The sequence below is a fragment of the Rissa tridactyla genome, chromosome 2 (assembly GCF_028500815.1).
Source record: "Rissa tridactyla isolate bRisTri1 chromosome 2, bRisTri1.patW.cur.20221130, whole genome shotgun sequence".
In the NCBI taxonomy this organism is placed as follows: Eukaryota; Metazoa; Chordata; class Aves; order Charadriiformes; family Laridae; genus Rissa; species Rissa tridactyla.
In genome coordinates, this window is record NC_071467.1 from 102233090 (window position 1) to 102251542 (window position 18453).

At 50.3% G+C, this 18453-nt stretch overlaps 1 protein-coding gene across 1 annotated transcript; it reads right to left on the minus strand.

Moving 5' to 3' along the window:
- Positions 1 to 2645: 2645 nt before the first annotated feature.
- LOC128905710 (tektin-3-like) lies at positions 2646 to 8155 on the minus strand. Its single transcript, XM_054192157.1, has 8 exons — positions 8089 to 8155; positions 6775 to 7382; positions 6186 to 6269; positions 5889 to 5959; positions 5496 to 5639; positions 4777 to 4999; positions 3762 to 3916; positions 2646 to 2862 (listed from the first exon to the last, which is right to left on the minus strand). The coding sequence occupies exons 2-8, from the start codon at positions 7351 to 7353 to the stop codon at positions 2646 to 2648; spliced, it is 1473 nt and encodes a 490-aa protein (XP_054048132.1). The 5' UTR covers positions 7354 to 7382; positions 8089 to 8155.
- Positions 8156 to 18453: the final 10298 nt, after the last annotated feature.

Genomic DNA, 18453 nt, shown 5'->3' on the forward strand with positions numbered 1-18453 from the left:
AGTTTAATACATATTAAACACGACTCGACTGCTAGTGGCGAATTGGGCATCACTCAGAACTTAAACCTGGCCACACCTAGCCTCCCACCTCAGTGAGGAGTGTTAGAACGCAAGGGGGTCTATTTTCTGCCAAAACTCCTTTGCCCCTTTCACGCAACGCTCCCATATCAAAGGAGCCAACCTGCTGCGAGCTGCTCTGTTGCACCTACAGAGCATACAGAGCTAAACCAGCTTTCAGCTACCTTTTTGCCCAAGCAATTCAGTTTTAGACTTTTGGCTTCAGCAGTCCCCGGTCTGGCCCCTCTTTCAGCCTCCTCCAGGGACCCAAGAGTGGCCGCCGATGCGCTGAGGGTGAGGATGCTCATCAAGGCTGGCAGCCGGGAAAGCGGAGCAGGGAAGTATTGCTATCTGTCATCGAATTTAAAGTTAACCATGGCTCTGTAGTTAATCAAGTTTTATGTACTGGCTCCATAGTGTGGTGGTGCAGCTCCCCACCTCCGCCATCCTTCAGGCCACTCGGTACTTGGCGTGATCTCCCTCCCAGCCTGGGCCGCAGAGCGTGACACAACGGTGTAACATGAAAGAGAAGGTAGAGAGCCACAGAGCAGAGCACAGTAGTGTGCCCAGTCCCCACGGCTCCTACTGTTTGAAGATGATAACCTCAACGGATCGCTCCTGACACCGTATGGATCGTGGCCACAGGGCGGGGAGTACCAGGACCCTCAAGACCTACCACGCTCTGGGGGTGTGTAACCATCGTCTGAGTCGGGCCGGAGTGGAAAAGTACCTGACAAAAGTCAATTGTCTCGGATCCTGTAGGTAGCGATTCTAGTAAAGACCCTTTGAGCTCTTCTGGATCGCAGCGGGCTGTGGCCAGTAACCGCCCTGAGTTGAGGTACCTCTCAGGCTGACGCCTCGAGGCCGGGGCAGGAGAAGACCCTTCTCAAGCCTCAACTGTCGCCCATTGAGGAACGCCGAGGCATCGTGAGTATTTACCCTAAATCTGAGAAAGGGAAATTTTAGCTATAGGCTAGTCTCTCTCTCTCTCACCCACCTCTCCACCTGTATGCAGTGAGATACACATTAGCTGTATGGATGGGGATGCTCTTCTGTCCACCCATGCGTGTGCAGGACCTAAAAGCGGCACCTTTTGGCTCACTGGCATTGCCTGCTATTAAGAAATTCCCGATGGCAGACCTGTACGTGTGTGTGCTTAGATATTATTCAATTATTTTGTTTGCTCACTTTGTGAATCCCTAAGTCGGTTAATGGTTAAATGCTGCTAAAATTCAACCTCTCAATCTACCTTACATCATTAATAACTTTTGCTAAATCATAACCGTGTCAAGTATTTTCATCCGCGACACAATAGTTAAGGATGATTGCAGGTAGTTGCTAAGGAGAGGATCAAAGGGAATTGTTTGAAGGAACATCTGTAGCCTAATTATTTGGTCTACCTGGGACACTAAGACCTTAACTGAACATCTGATCAAGATGTTTCTCCCAACAACGCCAATTTGGCAGTGAATACCCAAGTCCAGGTGTCCTTGACTGAACCATCTTCATGATAATACTAAAAAACACAGCTGCAGGCCAAGAAGCCCCTTGCCCAGGTGAAGACCCTTCCTCCAGGCAGGAGCAGTGATTGAAGATATGAGACTGGTGTGTAAATTCCTGAGCAGCCCTTGTAACTGGGAGTGTACTGCCTTGTGACTTTGGTGTCTAAATACATGGAGGAAACCGGCATGGGCTGTGCTTGATGTGTGGGGATCCACTGAGCACCGGGGCCTGAATCAAATGCGGAGTCTGCATCAGTGGACAAGGGAAGAGCTACGGATATCACCTATCTGGACTTCTGCAAGGCCTTTGACACGGTTCCCCACAACACCCTTCTCTCTAAGTTGGAGAGATACGCATTTGATGGGCGGACTGTTCAGTGGGTAAGGAACTGGCTGGGTGGTCGCATCCAGAGGGTGGTGGTCAATGGCTCGATGTCCAGATGGAGAGGAGTGACAAGCGGTGTCCCTCAGGGATCCGTACTGGGACCAGTGCTGTTTAATATCTTCATCAATGATTTAGACAGTGGGATCAAGTGCACCCTCAGCAAGTTTGCAGGTGACACCAAGCTGAATGGTGCGGTCGACATGCCAGAGGGACGGGTTGTCATCCAGAGGGACCTGGACAAGCCAGAGAGGTGGGCCTGAGCGAACCTCATGAAATTCAAGAAGACCAAGTGCAAGGTCCTGCACTTGGGTCGGGACAATCCTCCTTATCAATACAGGCTGGGGGTTGATGTGATAGAGCAGCCCTGCGGAAAAGGACTTGGGGGTGCTGGTTGATGAAAAGCTGAACATGAGCCAACGATGTGCACTTGCAGCCCAGAAGGCCAATCCCATCCTGGGCCGCATCAAAAGAAGCGTGGCCAGCAGGTCGAGAGAGGTGATTCTCCCCCTCTACTCTGCTCTCGTGAGACCCCACCTGGAGTACTGCCATTTAACCACAAAATTTAACACACCAAATGAGCGTTTAATTTCTACTCGGGGCTTTCATCAGGAAGTGAAAATCTAATCATGGATTTTCAAAGCATCTTATCAACACTGGGGATCCCTCCCGCAACAGAGAACATGAGGTTGGCTGAGCCCAGCCTAAACAGAACCCAGCAGCCGCGCAGTGCTGGGAAAGGTCTTGCGCATCCCCATGCACTTCTCCTGGTCGATGAAGAGCGAGTTGGCTTTGACGGCCAGGTCATGCTGCAAGATCGACTTGGCATGAGCCAACATTTGCAGGGTGTCCCCGGTGTCTCTCAGCTGCTGCTGAAGGCTCTGGACCGTCTCATCGATTTCGTGGACCTCATTGACAAGGCTGGAAAACAGCAAGGAACCCTTGTTAACGGTCCCGTCACATGGGTGGTTTCGAGCCTGGCCCTGCTGAAGGGCGCCTTGGGCACAGGATTTCCCCCTTCAGCGCGCTCAGACTGGGGTCCCCCTCCTGGATTTCCCTGTGCAGGGGTCCTGCCCACACCCACGGATGCACACACAGCAAAACAGGACAGCTGTGAGAGGTGAAAATTGAATGGGAAACAAGCGGAGGATGGAGAAAACAACGGTGTGCGAGATGCTAAACAGGCTCTGGGGCTGGGTTTCACTTGCTTCTAAAAGGCTCCCTCTGGAGTCTTGCCCAGCAGGCTCCCCGGAGGAGGTGTGAAGTCTGGGGTGCCTCACAGGAGGTGCTGCTGGGCACTCAGGGCAGCCTGCTCCTCCACAGCCCCTCGGGGTGCAATCCCACAGAGCTCACAATGTCCTTGAAAGGGTTTGTCCCCAGGGGAGGTGAGGACAGCCCTTACTCCTTCTCCAGAGGGTGCACCCTTCCTGGAGGTTCCCCAAAAGGAAGGACCTAAGTGCTCTCAGCGCAAGCCTTTTGGAGAGTAAAGGCTTATCCTAAAAAACTGAGCACATCCAACTGCTGGGAAGCAGGCAGGAGAGAAGATGAGGTTTACCCAAGTGGGAAAAACCCAGCCCCTCACGGGGTGGCATCAGGCCATGGTGTACAGCCATGGTGTACAGCCTCCTTTGTGGGTGCAGAGCTCTGCCAGCACCCAAAGGCTGGGATACCTGCTCATTCCTTTTGATTAGAGCAGAGCCCTTCTGGAAGGAGTATTTAGGAAAAACATTCCATGACTAGTTTTGTCATCCAGTGATGTTCCTGAGTGCCACTACCCGGGACTCCTCAAGGACCCTGCCGGCCCCGTGCTCCTGCCTTACCGGAGCTGGGCAGTGTCCCGGCACAGCTCCATGTTTGGTCTCCGTGTGCGCTCTTCCAGCCGGGTCTGAGCCACTTTGAACGGAGGTCCTTGGTCCCTCATGGCTTTTTGGATGGCTTCCATGTTCATCTCCATTTGGAAGATTTCCCGCAGCGTCTGCCATAAAAAAGAAACACATGCATGAATGAAAAAATACCTTCTCAAGTGACAACATAATTTCCTTTTTCTCCTGTCCGTCTGCAGAAAAAACAAGCCTGTCTTTGCTGGTGCTGTCACGTCAGAGGAGGTGTTGGAGCAGTGATGGACACAGTGAGTTACCAGCTTCCCAAAGCTACTGCTTGCAGAAACTGATCATCCATCAATAGCAACTCAGAGAGGGAAGATTTTTCAGGCATGAAAAATTTTCATTTTTCACTGAAGGACGTGGCACCAGCCCGCAACGCTGCCAGCCCAGTCTCCACTCAGTGAATCAATACGGTGTGGAGCACTTTTCAGGAGGCTTTCCATGAGACCCACTGGTCTGAGCCAGGTGCCCGTCACTGCTCTCCACTTCCTCTGCTTGGCAGAGCAAGCACACGGATACCCGTGCAGCAACCACAGAGCACTGAGAGTGAAAGCACGTCCTTGGGGGAGAAGCAAGCCTGCGAACCCCCCGGCAGGCAGCCCAGCAGAGGCCCAGCAAAGACTCTCTGCAGGGCAGCCAGCGCTTCTGAAGTAACTCCCAGGAGATGCAACCAGCGGTGGCCTTTTCTGCTGGAAATCCCTGTGCTGCCAGGCTGTCAGCTAGGATGCGCTAGCAAAAGACAGGATCCCTTGAGATGAAATCACAGTGCCAGCTCCTCCTGCTCCAAGAAGAAAGTCCCCAGGACTTGGAGTTTCTAACAGAAAATGACACTATAACCAGCTTCCTGTGGCCACCGTTCTTCTCCTTGGGCCAGGTCTGCGTGGACGGTCCTGCTTCGGAGGTGTCCCTGGGAAGTGACAGTGTCACACCCAAAGGGAGGGGTTCAGGCTACCTTGGCCAGGTGGGTCTGAATCTTGCTCTTGGCGTCGGCTGTCTCGGCGATGCGGCTGGTGAAGGCGACGTTCACCCTGTTGAACTGGCACCGCATCTCGTTGGCCGTCACCTCCAGCAGGTTCCTGGTGTTGTCCCGCAGCTTGGCAGAGGCCGCCCGTTCGCTCTGGGAGCGGAGGATGTTGCCGTCTGTGAACTTGGCCCAGGACTCCGGCACCGAGATCCTGGGAGGAAGGAGAGGCCCCTGGTAAGCCCATGCTGCTGAAGCTGGACGTGGGCAGGCAAGGACCCTGCCAGGGAGCAGCGTGGGTCAAATGTAGCTTTAATCTACGCTTTTATTTTGACCATAGGTCGTGTTTTAGCCCCAGCCGGCAGCTAGGACCATGCAGCCACTCGTGCAGTTCTCCCCCTTTCCTCCAGAAACCCAAGGAGAAGAAGCAGAATAGGAGGGGAAAGGGAAGGGAAAACTTGTGTGTGAGATAAAAGACAGTTAAATAGAAGAACAATATCAGCAACAATAGAATAAGAATGAGAAGAAGAATAAAAATAATACTAATAATAATAATGAGCAGAGAGAAATGGCCCCTCTGAAGCCGGTGTCTCCAGGCAGGACGGACCTGCCTTTACAGTGGGCTGGGGACCAGCAGCTCCCTGCCAGGGAAAGGCACCGCGCATCCCCGGGACAGCTTGCTGCTCGCGTGCCACCCGGCGTGCACTCACGTGGCATTGACCCGCTCCACCCCTCGGTAGTAGCTGATGCCGTGGGAGGTGTTCCTCAGGTGGTGGCACTTGTCATCGATGCGGTGGGCCGCCTGCTTGTTGGCCAGGTCTCTCTCCAGCTCGTGCTGGGCCACCCTGTTGGACCTTCAACATGCAAACAACAGCCATCGGTGGGGATGTACGGGTGGAACGGCTTCCTCCCCGTTCCACTTCCCCGCGGCTCCCGCCCGGGCAGCTCTGTCCTCCCATGAGCATCACCGCCCGCTTCCCATGGAGCCTGCGTGGGTTTTACAGCTGCGGGGTGTGGGTAGAGGTCGGGGTCTGCGGGGCGTTCACATCCCAACTGCAAAGGCCCATCGGCCCTACGGCATGAGATAAGGAGCTTCTCCTTACACGAGCTGGGCTTTTGCCTTATCCAGGTACTGCTGCATCCTCTCCTGGCATGATCTGATGACATCCACTTCCTGGGCAAAGGCAAAACATGTAATGATGTCATCTCTTTTATTAGACCAATTAATAGAGCTGCTGCGTGGGGGAACACCGTCCCCTGGCCCAGCAGGTTTTGGGGGTTGGAAGGGTTGAGCACCTCGCCAGCAGTAAGGAGCCAGGTAGGGAACAAGGCTGCAAAGCCTCCTCGGGGCAGTTTAGGTAAAAATAGCTTTCACACATGATGTGAGTTGCCAAGCTTACTGTGAAGAGCTGTTTCTCCACGTCATCATGGACGAGGTCAATGCCCATCCTCTTCTCCCGCTGAAGCAAGCACTCCTGAGCGACCTGTTGGGGACATGCCATGACTGTTGGCTGCAGGGGCAGGGTTCTCTAGAGGGACGGTCCCCATCTCAAGATGGGAAGAAAAGGGAAGAAAAAAGTGCCCCGGGCAGCTGGTTTAGCTGACAATGAGCAGCCGAGCTGCAACATCAGCGTTAAAGCAACATGAGGGAGCACACGTGTCCCTGGTGCAACTGCAACTGAATGCAGGGCCCTGTGTCAGCCTTGATGCTGACCTTGCCAGAGCCTTGTAGCAAGACGTGGGCTTGTGTCTCCCCAACCAGGATTTTGGATGTGCCGCTTATAAAAATATTTGGTTCTGGTGGGCTCAGAATGTGCTGATAGGAGATGCAGCAGATGGTAAGGGATTTGTTGATCACTAACTAATGGTCTCTTCCTAAAAGCTTTCTAGATGTTACGGAGCTGCAGTGAAACTTAACTGGACGTCTGAGTGGCTGCAGATGTTTCAGCAGTGGGCTACAGCTTGCAGGCCACTGCACAGGGTGCTTACCTGGAGAGGGGCCTCCGTCTCGGCCAAGGCTCTCTCCAGCCTTTTCTTCATGTCCGTGAGGGCGTTGGTCTCCCCGATCATCTCACCCAGCTCACGGCAGAGCTCCGATTTCCAAAATCCAATATCATTGGCACGAACTCCCAGGTTTTTGGTGCTTTCTCCTTGTGTTTTCTCTGTCTGCTGATATTTATCCTGAATCATGCGGGAGGTATCAACTCTCAGACGCTCCGCGTTGTGCTGGCAAGTTTCTGACTCTGTGTAGTTGGTCAGGTTGGACCTGTGCCAGTCCTCAGGGGTGTACCGGGTGATGAAGGTTGTTCTGTTGGCAATGACAGGAAGCTTCTTGCTGGCGGTCATCCCCTGGGAACTTTTGGAAAAGGGAGCCAAAGTTGGGTTGATGGCAGCTGGTTTGTAGTAGGTGCTGGGCATCCAGGGGAGGCCGGAGCTCTGAGGCAGTGGGTAGTAAGGAAAACGGGCCTTATAGCTTGAAGCCATGGCACTGATGGCAGGCAGAAACTTGCTAGGTGTTGATCGTGGATGGGCGTACGTTGCCGTTAAGGGAGATCGACCAGGCTGCATTCTTGAACACTGCTCTTCAGGTACGTGTCCTGCACAGAGGAGCAGAGAGAAGACAACCGCACTCAGTAAGCTCCTGCACTTGCCTTCCTTCTTACAGCAACACGTGCAACTTGGAACACAAACAGCGATGCACACAGCACCTACACATTGTCTGCACAGGCCTAAAACTCTTGAAAGCAAATCCCTTCTGACAGCGTCCCAAGCATTTGTATCTAGAGAAAGATCTGACTTTGTTGCTCATATCTCGCACCAGGTCTTGAAATGGGGAAAAAACCAAATCATGGCTGCTCAAGAGAGTGACAGATATTGTGCCCTCATTTTCCTTCAGTCTGTCAGTCCCGTGAAACTGTAGCTGCTGATTCTCTGCTGTTCATCTGCTTCTTTTGGCTGGGTTTGGTATCTGCTGATCTTCTAGTACTCCACGTGTCATTTTCTCTTTCAAAGTGCCATTACCAGCCCCGAGAGCTGCGCCCCTTTGGACACACAGCTGCTACCAGCCCAGCGCGATTTGTGGGTGAGGGACTCCATCCTCATCCCTCCATATTCACTTGCATTAAATGCTCAAGTGAGCAGTCTGCAGGTGAGCAGGGCTTTGCAGGACTATATCCAAATTTGAACACACACACACACCCACACACACACAGACACACCCCGTCACCTCCCCCGCAGCCTATTTCAGCCTCAAAAGAACAGCCATCTCTGTCTTGCAAAAGAAGAAAAATGTCCATGGCTCACCTGATGTAAAATCACTGCGCTTGGAAAGGAGATATCCCACCAAGTCCTTTCAGAGGGCTTTGTAAACACCAGCCTTGCAGTAGCCCTAGGAGGAATGGCCACACGTGAAGATTTTGATACCAAGAACTGTGGGTGCTATTGCTCTTTTCAGATTGAGGTTATCAGTCAGTTGTTATCAGAAACATGATGCAGAGGGCCACCAACTGCACCTAACACACCGAATGTGAAGACAAACACTCAGGAGGGTTAAATTATGCTCGGTGGGAAGCTCTTGTAAGGTTGCAAGTGTCACCCACAGGCAGGAATAAGTCCCTGTGGCTGCCGTAGCCAGCTGGACGTGCCCTTCCCCTAACACCATCCCATCCCCACTGCTCCCAGCCTGGCTCAGAGCCCCAGTGAAAGATTAGGACATAAGATCCCTGGATGGGAGTGGGGTAGGACATAAAACTTGCGCTCAATCCTATTCGTAACAGCACGAAAGCCACTCCATTCCTTTAAAAATGGCATGTTTGCAGGGAATAAACCTGCCCATAACGGTTTGATGCATTCAGAAGAACACTGTCTCCAAATGCAGCTACTAAATAAATGAACAGCGAATGCAGGAGAATAACGGGTCCTTTAGTTAGGGCAAATCCCAGGAAAATCAGGATGAGTCAGAGGGCACAAGTGCACAGCCTGCAGCTGGGAAATCACGGAACTTTGAGGACTCCAGTTACAAGCCTTGCCCAGTTTTGGCCATGCTGGCATGGGCTGCCCCGGGGCCTGACTTGAGAGCAGCAGCAGAGCCGCGGGCACCGAGTCTCGCCCCAGGATCCAGCCTGGCCGAAGAGGCTGTGGGACAGGCAGCGGGAAACTCTCACCCTCCAAAGAAAGCTAAAAAGCTTTCACAATCACGACCCTGCGAGCCAGTTTGGCAGAACTGAGGGAGAAATGTCTGTGCTCAGGTCCAACAAAGACCACTGTGAGTGCCAGTTCCCTTTTGTTTAGGAAAGAGAGGAAAACCCCTTGGGAATGGACCACAGTCACCTTTCCCTGCATTTCCAGCTGAAGTAAAAGCCCCTGCATCCCCCTGGGGATAAGCCATCCCAGGGTGACACTTTCTGCCACCCCTGAACACAGACACACGATGGGAGCCCCGACCACCTACTTTGGGTACGTCTGGGCAACAGAAGAGGTACTGGGGAGCATTAGGAGAAATGCTTGGTTTTTCAGTCCTCCCCTCCCAGCCAAAGTACATACTCACCCTGAGCCTCCAGAGGCTTGCGGGGGCCAAGGGGGGCTGCTACTCACTGTGGTGCTCTCGGGTTCGGTGGCAGCACTGCCAGACGCGGCAGCATCCCCAGTGCCGTCCGTGACACAGAACCAGGCCAGCGTTGCCAGGGGCACAAGGTGCTCAGTGACCGGGTTCTGTCTGGGCAACTCCCTGCAGCCGCTATGGCAACCGGATGCAGCCACTGGGCAAGCCGGTGCTCTGGATGGGCAAGCCGGGGCCTCACCTGGGCCAGAAAATAACCTCACATGGCATCTTAGTTCCTGCCCTGGACAACCTATTGGCCCTCGCTGGGCAACCTGGTGCAGTCCCTGGGCAGCCAGGTGCAGCTGTTGGGCAACTGTCGAGCGGATGGACAACCTTCTTAGTCATATGATTCACTTTTAGGTAGTCCTGCAAGGAGCAGGGATGTGGATGCGATGATCCTTATGGTTCTCCTTCTCCTTGAGATGTTCTGTGATCCTATGAACTCAATGCCCTCAGTGGGCAACCTAGTGCCACCTGTGGGCAACTCAGTGCACACTCTGGGCAACCTAGTGCCCTTCCTGGGCAACTTGATCCCACCCTGGACAACCCCCGGTGCCATCAGTGGGCAACCCAGTACAGCCCTCGGGCATCCGCTCTGGCTAGCCTAAGGGGGTTTCTCTCCAATTTGGGAAAACACCCACCAGGTCTGCTGTGAGCACCTCTGTGGCCCACCGTATCCAGAGGAAATGTTTGCATTTGCTTCACCTTACCGCGTTAGATTAACTGTGAGCCCTGTGGATGGCTCATCAAATACTCAGCGCATACATCTGTCTTCTCACTGCCTTTCTCAGCTTCCTCTCCTTTTCCCAGCTCCTGCGCTCTGTGCACACGCTCACATGGAGCTGGCCTCCATGAGAAAGCCATGCCTCTGCTGCCAAACATCTGCCTTTAAAGGGAACTCCAACTCTTTCGTGTAGACACACGATTGATTTCACTTTAAAAGACATGTCTTCCTTTAGCCAGGTGAAGAATCAACTTCTTCAAACCGAAACGAAAAGTTCAGCACACACATTGCTTTTCTACAGCTAAACCAGAGAAAATAATTGCAATTAAAGCAAGCCGACCTCTGCCCCTCCGCAGGACACGCACACCCCCTCGGACCAGCCCTGCTCTCTGCTCCTTGCACGCTCCCAGCTCCATCTACGCCCGCTCTCGCTCCCTGCCTGGAGCCAACTGTGTTGAGGTGAATCACTGCATGACCAGGGACACCACTAATTGTTGCAGCGACCACACCCTTTTTGAAGTAGTTGCTAAATCCAGCAATAATCGTTAGATAATATTGTAAATGGCCCACGGGTGCTCTGCAGAGCACACAGAGCAGGACTTCCAGGGCAAGCACCCATGAGCACCCTGATGCAGAGAGACAGCAGGGGACACCAAAATGGATGAAGCTTTGGTCCCACCAGAGCATCCGGAGCAGCTTTTCAGGTGAAGGGCTCGTGACGTACCTAAAAGCTACAAAGTCGAGGAGAACTGGCCTGGGTAAAACAGGCAAATTCACACGCTCAGTGACCCTCAAGCAAGAAGTTATCAACTGCACACAGTAGTAAGTGGTCCCCAAACCCCTCGTGCTCTGGGTACCACACCAAAGTAAGTAGGCTATTTCCATCATCTCCACTTCTTCAAGTAATTAAACTGGGTTCCCTAATTGTGACTACAACTCCAAGCACCGCAAATTTACTAAAACTACAAAACTGCCATTCCTGGTTGTGCTGGGGCATATCCAGTTCTGACGGACACCTGAGAACACAGTTTATCCCAAAGCCTCCAGAATTTTAGCTCAGAATCCGAAAAGGAAAACCAGGGTGAAACCGTGAGGCTGATGTTAAGCAGGGGGGCCGATTTCCCACACGTCACCCAGGTTTGCCTCGTTGACTAAACTGCAATTTCAGGAGATACATTCAGATACCCGAGTACAAAAATATCCTGCCAAAAGCTGTCCATCTTTCTGTCGCAGCTCTACATTCTGGCTGGCTGTTAATCCAGCATTCCTCTGGATCATAAGCTGCCCGTCTGAAAATACCCAGATCCAGGTCTTTTACAGCAGCCGTCATGAGTCTACACGGACCCACAACATTGCCCAGTCGCAGCAGTTTTACGCCGCTTTTGAATATTCCTCTCTCTCCTGTCAACACCGTACCTGCCTGAAAGGGATCCAGTGTCTAGTCAATAGCGGAATCATTTCCAGAAGTCACAGGAATTGATGGAGGATTAAAAGAAAATTAAGCTGTGTGTGGTGCATCCCGTGCTGTCACGCCGAAGGACAAGGATGCTCACAGGCAGCGCAGGCTCCCGTCTGGTCCAGGGCTACTTGAGGGCTTCAAAGAGGCTACAAGACCTGATCTACAGCAGGCTCCATCTGGCCAGGAAACACAGGAGACTTTCCCGGGTTTTCCTGGGCTTCCTGCATTCTGGTGAAAATGATGAGTTGTCCATAAAGCACAGAGGGCCAAGGAGTCTGGAGGTGAGGCCTGGGCTGCTTTGAGCTCTGCACATGGCCAGTGGAAAAAGATGGTTATGGCCATGACTGAGCCCCCGGCTGCCAGAGCAGAGGCTGGGACTGGCTGGAGGAGGGCGGGGGGGTTGGGCACCAAAATTGGAGGAGAGGGAGAGGGAGAGGAGGCTGAGCAGACTGTCAAGGAGAAAGAGCCAGCTTTGGAGATGGGCAGCCACGGGAGATCATCTGGGGCTCTCCCTTCCTCTGCCAAGAGCCTCCCAAAGAGCTTGTGTCCTTTTCCCAAGCTTGGAGAAGCTCCAGTGTTTGTGCCGGCTCCTCCACAGCCCCGTGCAGCACCTGGAAGCACCACCATCCCACTGGTTGGACTTCTAGAACACCAAGTCTGCTGGCAGGCACCTCTCTCTCATGTTCCATCTGATTTTTATCCTTGGAATACTGTGGTCCACTTAGACCACTCCAGATGGAGTCCGCGGTGCCTGCTAATGAAAATGAAAAAGCGGGGTAGAAGAGGAGGGTTTCTTCGCCTGCAAGTGGCAAATATGTCCAGGCTGTTACAGCAAAAGGCCTTTTCTGACTGTATCCTGAGCAGCCTTCAGAAAAAGGTTAATTCTGGCATGTTTTGGGGAGAGGAATGGTGCTCAGACTAACAGGCAAGAGGAGGAAAGCCGCTGGGGTCTCTGCACGCTGAACCCTCCCCAAGGTGTGCTCCAAAAGGCACCGACGGGCCATTTTGGTTTGGGGTTTGAGCCAGCGACAGCTGGGATTGTCACCTGCGTCCCCAACAGTGATGTGCCAGCCTCTCACTTTTCCCCGAAACCCCACGGCTTCTCCCTGACCTTTGCCTCACGCAACTACAGCCCAAGGCACAATGGCTTTGCATCAGTCCTGGGAGATGGAGGGGGGTGAAGCGCAGTCAGGGAATTGTTACCTGAAATAAAAGCTCTCGAAACCAAAAGTAGTTTAGAGAGGAGATAGTGCTTTATTCGACGTCGGGTGCCAGAGGGAAAACCCACAAATCTAGCACACCTTACCGGGGATATGCACCCATTATTTATACACAAAATAGTCTCAGAATTCCGCCTGCCTAATACATAAGCCACCTAGGCTTACATAGCCATCTTTTTCCACATGTGTGTTAAACTGTGCTGCTTCAGCTAAACACTTCTGCGCAAGCGTGAGCTTCTCGGTGGTCGTTTGGGTAAGGAGACCCTTCCTCACATTATCCTTTTGAGGTATTGAGTCGTCTCAGGACAGTAAACGTCTACTGTAAGTTTGCCAACTTCTTGAGGATGCTAAGGATGTTCCTTGAAGTAGCCACGGCTCTGTCCTAACGGGTACAGGAGTACATACGTGATGCATAAAAGAGCCTTGAAGTGATTAACGACTTCTTGTTATCCCATCCTGGGTGACGAGCTACTTCTGTTTGTCTCCTCATTATCACTGTCTGTAACATCAGCTCAGCGAGCAACTGTTTTCTCACACAGTCAGAAGGTCAGGAATGAGCTATTTTCTCACACAGTCAGAAGGTGGGTAAGAAACAAGCAACATTTTAGTGAGCATACTGTTCTGAACAAAGCAGAGGCCTGTCTGCGGCCACAGGCGGAGGCCCGGGAGGGGCGGCGCGGCCTGTGCAGCCCCCGCCCGGGCAGCACCTTCCCCGCCCGAAGGCTTGTGAGGGCGGCGGCCCCCGTGTAATAAGTAACTAAAGGTGATTTGCTGATCGAACAAGTTAAGCAAGAGGAACGAACCCATTGTGGCAGTCTTGAGAACTCCCTGTTTTACCAGAAGAGACATGCCCACAATGTTATCTTGCTACACCAACATGGGAACTCCTGTTTGACAAAAAGCTTAACCACAATGTTATCAGAATGTATTGTTTTGAGCTGATTCTGTGACCAACATTTTATCTAAACTACCTCAAGCAAGAAGCTACAGAGGGGCGTACCGAAGATGTCGAAACCTGACCTCCGTGAAGATAAAAAGAGCTGCTCAGCTTGCTTGAATTTGCGAGCCTTTGGTGGAGCTGCGACTCCCCGGCCGCCCAGCGCTGCTTTTGCTTTCCTACCTCAATAAATATTTATTGAATCTATTTCGGACTTGATTTATTTTAAATTCAACTATAACAAATTTGGTGCCGTGACTCGGATCCAGACAGCCGACTCGGAATTCAACTCTGGGAGGGCGCCCCATCTTCGGATGGTCCCGGAGGAGATTCCGACTTAGCTCACCTGGATTTTCCGAACTGAGATAGGAAAGCAAAAAGAAAAGAGAAAGGAGATACTGCAGTTCCCCGTAATTTTTGTGCACGAAGAGCCGGACGAAGACTCGGGAGTGAGTAAGTATATTGCGGTTCCGTTCGGTCGGGGATTGGGTACCCGGGTGCGAGTGACTGAGACGTCCACTGGGCTTAGTAGCCCACCGGACGAAGTGAGTGTGGACCTCCTAATAGTGCGGTTCCCATTGTCCGCGAGGGCGTGGGCCACGAACGGAGGGAAGTGAGTGAATTTTGAGTGAAAGAAGGCACTTTCGGAAGACGGGACAGAAGAAAAGTAGGACTTCTGGTTCCATGCAGGAGATACGGGGTGGGGGTGGGCTCCCCGATATACCCCAAGATAGCCCGTTAGGCCTAATGATTAGATATTAGGGTAGTTCCCCTTCTCGAAAAGGGAAGTCCAAGGAGAAATTGGTCTATTATTGTATGGAGGTATGGGGAAGAAAACAGATAAGAAAAGATTTATATTGGCCAATTCATGGATCCTTAGAGGACTGGATATGCCAACAATTAAACATATATGTTAACAACAAATGACCATTTAATAAGGAGGAGAGTGAATACGCCTTTTTATGGATCCTGGGCACGGCTCAGGCCGCTAATTTGTTTCCATTAAAAGAAAAGAAAAATGATAAAAAGAAAAGGTGGGATGTAGACGAACCTCCAGCGTCTCCCCCACCCTATGTCCCCCCTCCGCAAGGTCCTGAGCAAGATCTCCCTCCAACAGCCCCCACAGAACCTGGGGAAGAGGCTCCTCCTTCTAATCAAAGAATAACTAGAAGTCAAACTAGAGAAAGGAGGGAGGAAAACTTGTTGTATCCCTTAAGGGAGGCTGCTATGGGGGGACCACAACCCGGAGTTGGATTTGTATCTGTACCCCTCAGCTCCGGGGATGTGAGGGAACTTAAGAAAGAAATGGGACACTTGTTAGAGGACCCATTAGGGGTAGCAGAACGTTTTGATCAATTCCTCGGGCCTAATATTTATACTTGGGACGAGATGGAATCTATTTTAAAGATCTTGTTCACAAACGAAGAACGAGGAATGATCAGAACGGCAGGCATGAGGCATTGGGACCAGAGGCATCAGCATGGTCCCGCCGGAGATGTAAAATGGCCCTTACAGCGGCCCAATTGGGACAATCAAGACCCCGCACATAGAAATAACATGATTGATCTCCGGGATATGATAATTCAGGGGATTAGAGATTCTGTACCCAGAGGGCAAAATATTAATAAGGCCTTTAATGAACAACAAAAGAAAGATGAAACCCCCACTGAATGGCTGGAAAGATTGAGAAAAAGTTTACAGCTATATTCCGGGTTAGACCCCGATAGCCAAGTGGGTCAAGCCCTGCTGAAAACTCAATTTGTAGCTAAATCTTGGACAGATATAAGGAGAAAGTTAGAGAAAGTAGAAGACTGGCAGGGAAGGGGGTTAGATGAATTATTACGAGAAGCTCAGAAGGTGTATGTGAGAAGGGAGGAAGAAAATCAGAAGAAACAAGCCAGAATCCTGATGGCAGCTGTAAGGGAAGGACAAAATCAGGGCAGGAGAGGAGAAAGTCCCCAGAAGGGCCCAGTAGAACCGAGAAGAAGAAGATTTAGTTCGCAGGACATAGAATGTTTTTATTGTCGCAAGAAGGGACATCTACAGAGAAATTGTCGGAAAAGAAGACAGGATGAGGAGATTTTTAAGGAAGATTAGGGGGGTCAGGGGCTCTATTTGCTGGGGACCCCTAAGGTTACCGAGCCCTTGATAAAATTGAAATTGGGTCCTCAGCACGAAGTGTTCGAGTTCCTTGTGGACTCGGGTGCCGAAAGATCAACAGTCCAAAAGTTACCATCTGGATGTGTTGAATCAAAGGATAAACTCCAAGTAGTTGGTGCAAAGGGGGAACCTTTTAAGGTGCCCCTGATAAGGAATGTAACAATAGAAGCCCCAAATAAATATGGAGTGGGAACATTTTTATTGGTCCCAGAAGCTGAGTATAACCTCTTGGGACGAGACCTGATGGTGGAATTAGGAATCAATTTGGAAGTAGAGCAAGAGAAATTAAAAGTAAGATTATGCTTATTAACTGCAGAAGATGAAGCCAAGATTAATCCAGAAACTTGGTATAGCCCAGGGTCGGTGGGAAAATTAAATATCAAACCGATCACGGTCTCCATAAAAGACCCAGACCAGCCAATTAGGATAAAACAGTATCCCATCTCTAGGGAGGGGAGAGAAGGGTTGCAGCCAGTAATTGAGAGACTTTTGGCCCAAGGGCTTTTGGAACCCTGTATGTCTCCCCACAATACTCCCATATTGCCCGTAAAGAAGCCGGATGGGTCCTATCGTTTAGTACAAGATCTGAGAGCCGTAAATGAACGAACCATTACCCGGTTCCCTGTGGTGGCTAACCCGCACACTACACTTAATCAGTTAAGTCCAGATTATAAATGGTATAGTGTTATAGATTTAAAAGATGCTTTTTGGGCTTGTCCCTTAGAAGGAAAATGTAGGGACTATTTTGCTTTCGAGTGGGAGAACCCCAAGACCCATAGAAAACAACAATTACGGTGGACCGTTTTGCCCCAGGGATTTACAGAGTCTCCGAACTTGTTTGGACAAGCTCTGGAACAGTTACTGGAATCTTATGAATTAAGTCAGGGACTAATTCTAATACAATACGTGGATGATTTATTGATCGCTGGAAGAACTCAAGAAGAAGTCAGAAATGAGAGCATCAAATTATTGAACTTTTTAGGCCTCAAGGGATTAAAGGTTTCTAAGTCCAAATTACAGTTTACTGAAGAAGAGGTAAAATATTTGGGGCATTGGCTCATAAAGGGACACAAGAAATTAGATCCCGAAAGAGTAAAAGGAATTTTGTCTCTAACAGCACCCACTAATAAAAGACAGATAAGACAGTTATTGGGATTATTAGGGTATTGTCGACAGTGGATAGAAAATTACAGCAGTAAAGTAAAATTCTTGTACGAAAAATTAACTAAAAACGGGTTGGTAAAATGGTCCCCTGAAGATGAGAATCGTTGGGAAAATATAAAAAGAGATCTGGTAGAAGCACCTGTCCTCAGTTTACCCGATATCCGTAAACCCTTTCAACTCTTTATCAATGTAGATAACGGGACAGCTTATGGGGTTCTGACCCAAGGATGGGCAGGGCAGAGAAAGCCTGTAGGATATTATTCTAAAATACTGGATCCTGTAAGCCGCGGGTGGCCCACCTGCTTGCAAGCAATAGTGGCCACTGCATTAGTAGTGGAAGAAGTTGGAAAAGTCACCCTGGGAGGTGAACTAAAAGTATACACCCCCCATAACATTCAAGGAGTATTGCAACAACGGGCTGATAAGTGGCTTACAGATAGTCGACTGCTAAAATATGAGGGAATTTTAATTAACTCCCCTCGACTAGAAATGGAAACCACTTCTATTCAGAATCCTGCCCAATTTTTATGCAGAGAACCTAAAGAAGATTTGACACATGACTGCCTCCAACTAATAAATTTGCAGACTAAAATAAGGGAGGACTTAGAAGACAATTAATTAGACGAAGGAGAAAAATTATTTGTGGACGGCTCCTCACGAGTGGTTGAAGGACAACGGAAATCAGGTTATGCTATTGTGGATGGGTATACTTTTAAGATAAAAGAATCAGGACCATTAAGTAAAGCCTGGTCCGCACAAGCGTGTGAGTTATATGCTATGCTAAGGGCATTAAAGCTCTTAGAAAATAAAGTTGGAACTATTTATACAGATTCAAAGTATACCTTTGGGGTGGTACATACTTTTGGAAAAATTTGGGAAGAGAGAGGCTTAATTAACACCCAGGGAAAAGGATTAGTCCATGAAAAGCTAATCTTAGAAGTTTTAAAGGCATTAAGAGGTCCACTAAAGATAGCCATAGTCCATGTAAAAGGACATCAGAAGGGACTAACCCATACTGTAAGAGGAAACAATCTAGCCGACGCGGAGGCAAAACGGGCTGCATTATTAATGGTTCAGACCTTGAGAGAGGAACCTGAAAGGCTAAAATTAGATAAAACTTTCACTCTCCAAGAATTGGATAAGTTAAAACAAATTGGAGCAAAAAGAGATAGTGATAAATGGCTGCTACCAGATGGCAGGGAAATTCTTCCAAAAGGATTAGCTCGGGGAATACTGAATAAATTACACCATAAAACTCATTGGGGAATTCAAGCTTTTCAGTTTGACACAAACTATGCCTGTGTCGGAATATACGGTCTAGCTAAGAGGATTTTAGAGGGATGTTTAACCTGTCACAAAGTGAATAAACGACAACTTAGGGAAAAGGTTCAAGGAGGTCGTGAA

Excerpts from the sequence above, each read along its gene's own strand:
- LOC128905710 (XM_054192157.1), bottom strand. The coding sequence starts at position 7,353 with ATGCAGCCTGGTCGATCTCCCTTAACGGCAACGTACGCCCATCCACGA. Across the intron at positions 5,640-5,888 it reads AAGGCAAAAGCCCAGCTCGT|GTCCAACAGGGTGGCCCAGC; the intron begins GTAAGGAGAAGC and ends TGCATGTTGAAG. Across the intron at positions 2,863-3,761 it reads CGGGACACTGCCCAGCTCCG|CCTTGTCAATGAGGTCCACG; the intron begins GTAAGGCAGGAG and ends GCTGTTTTCCAG.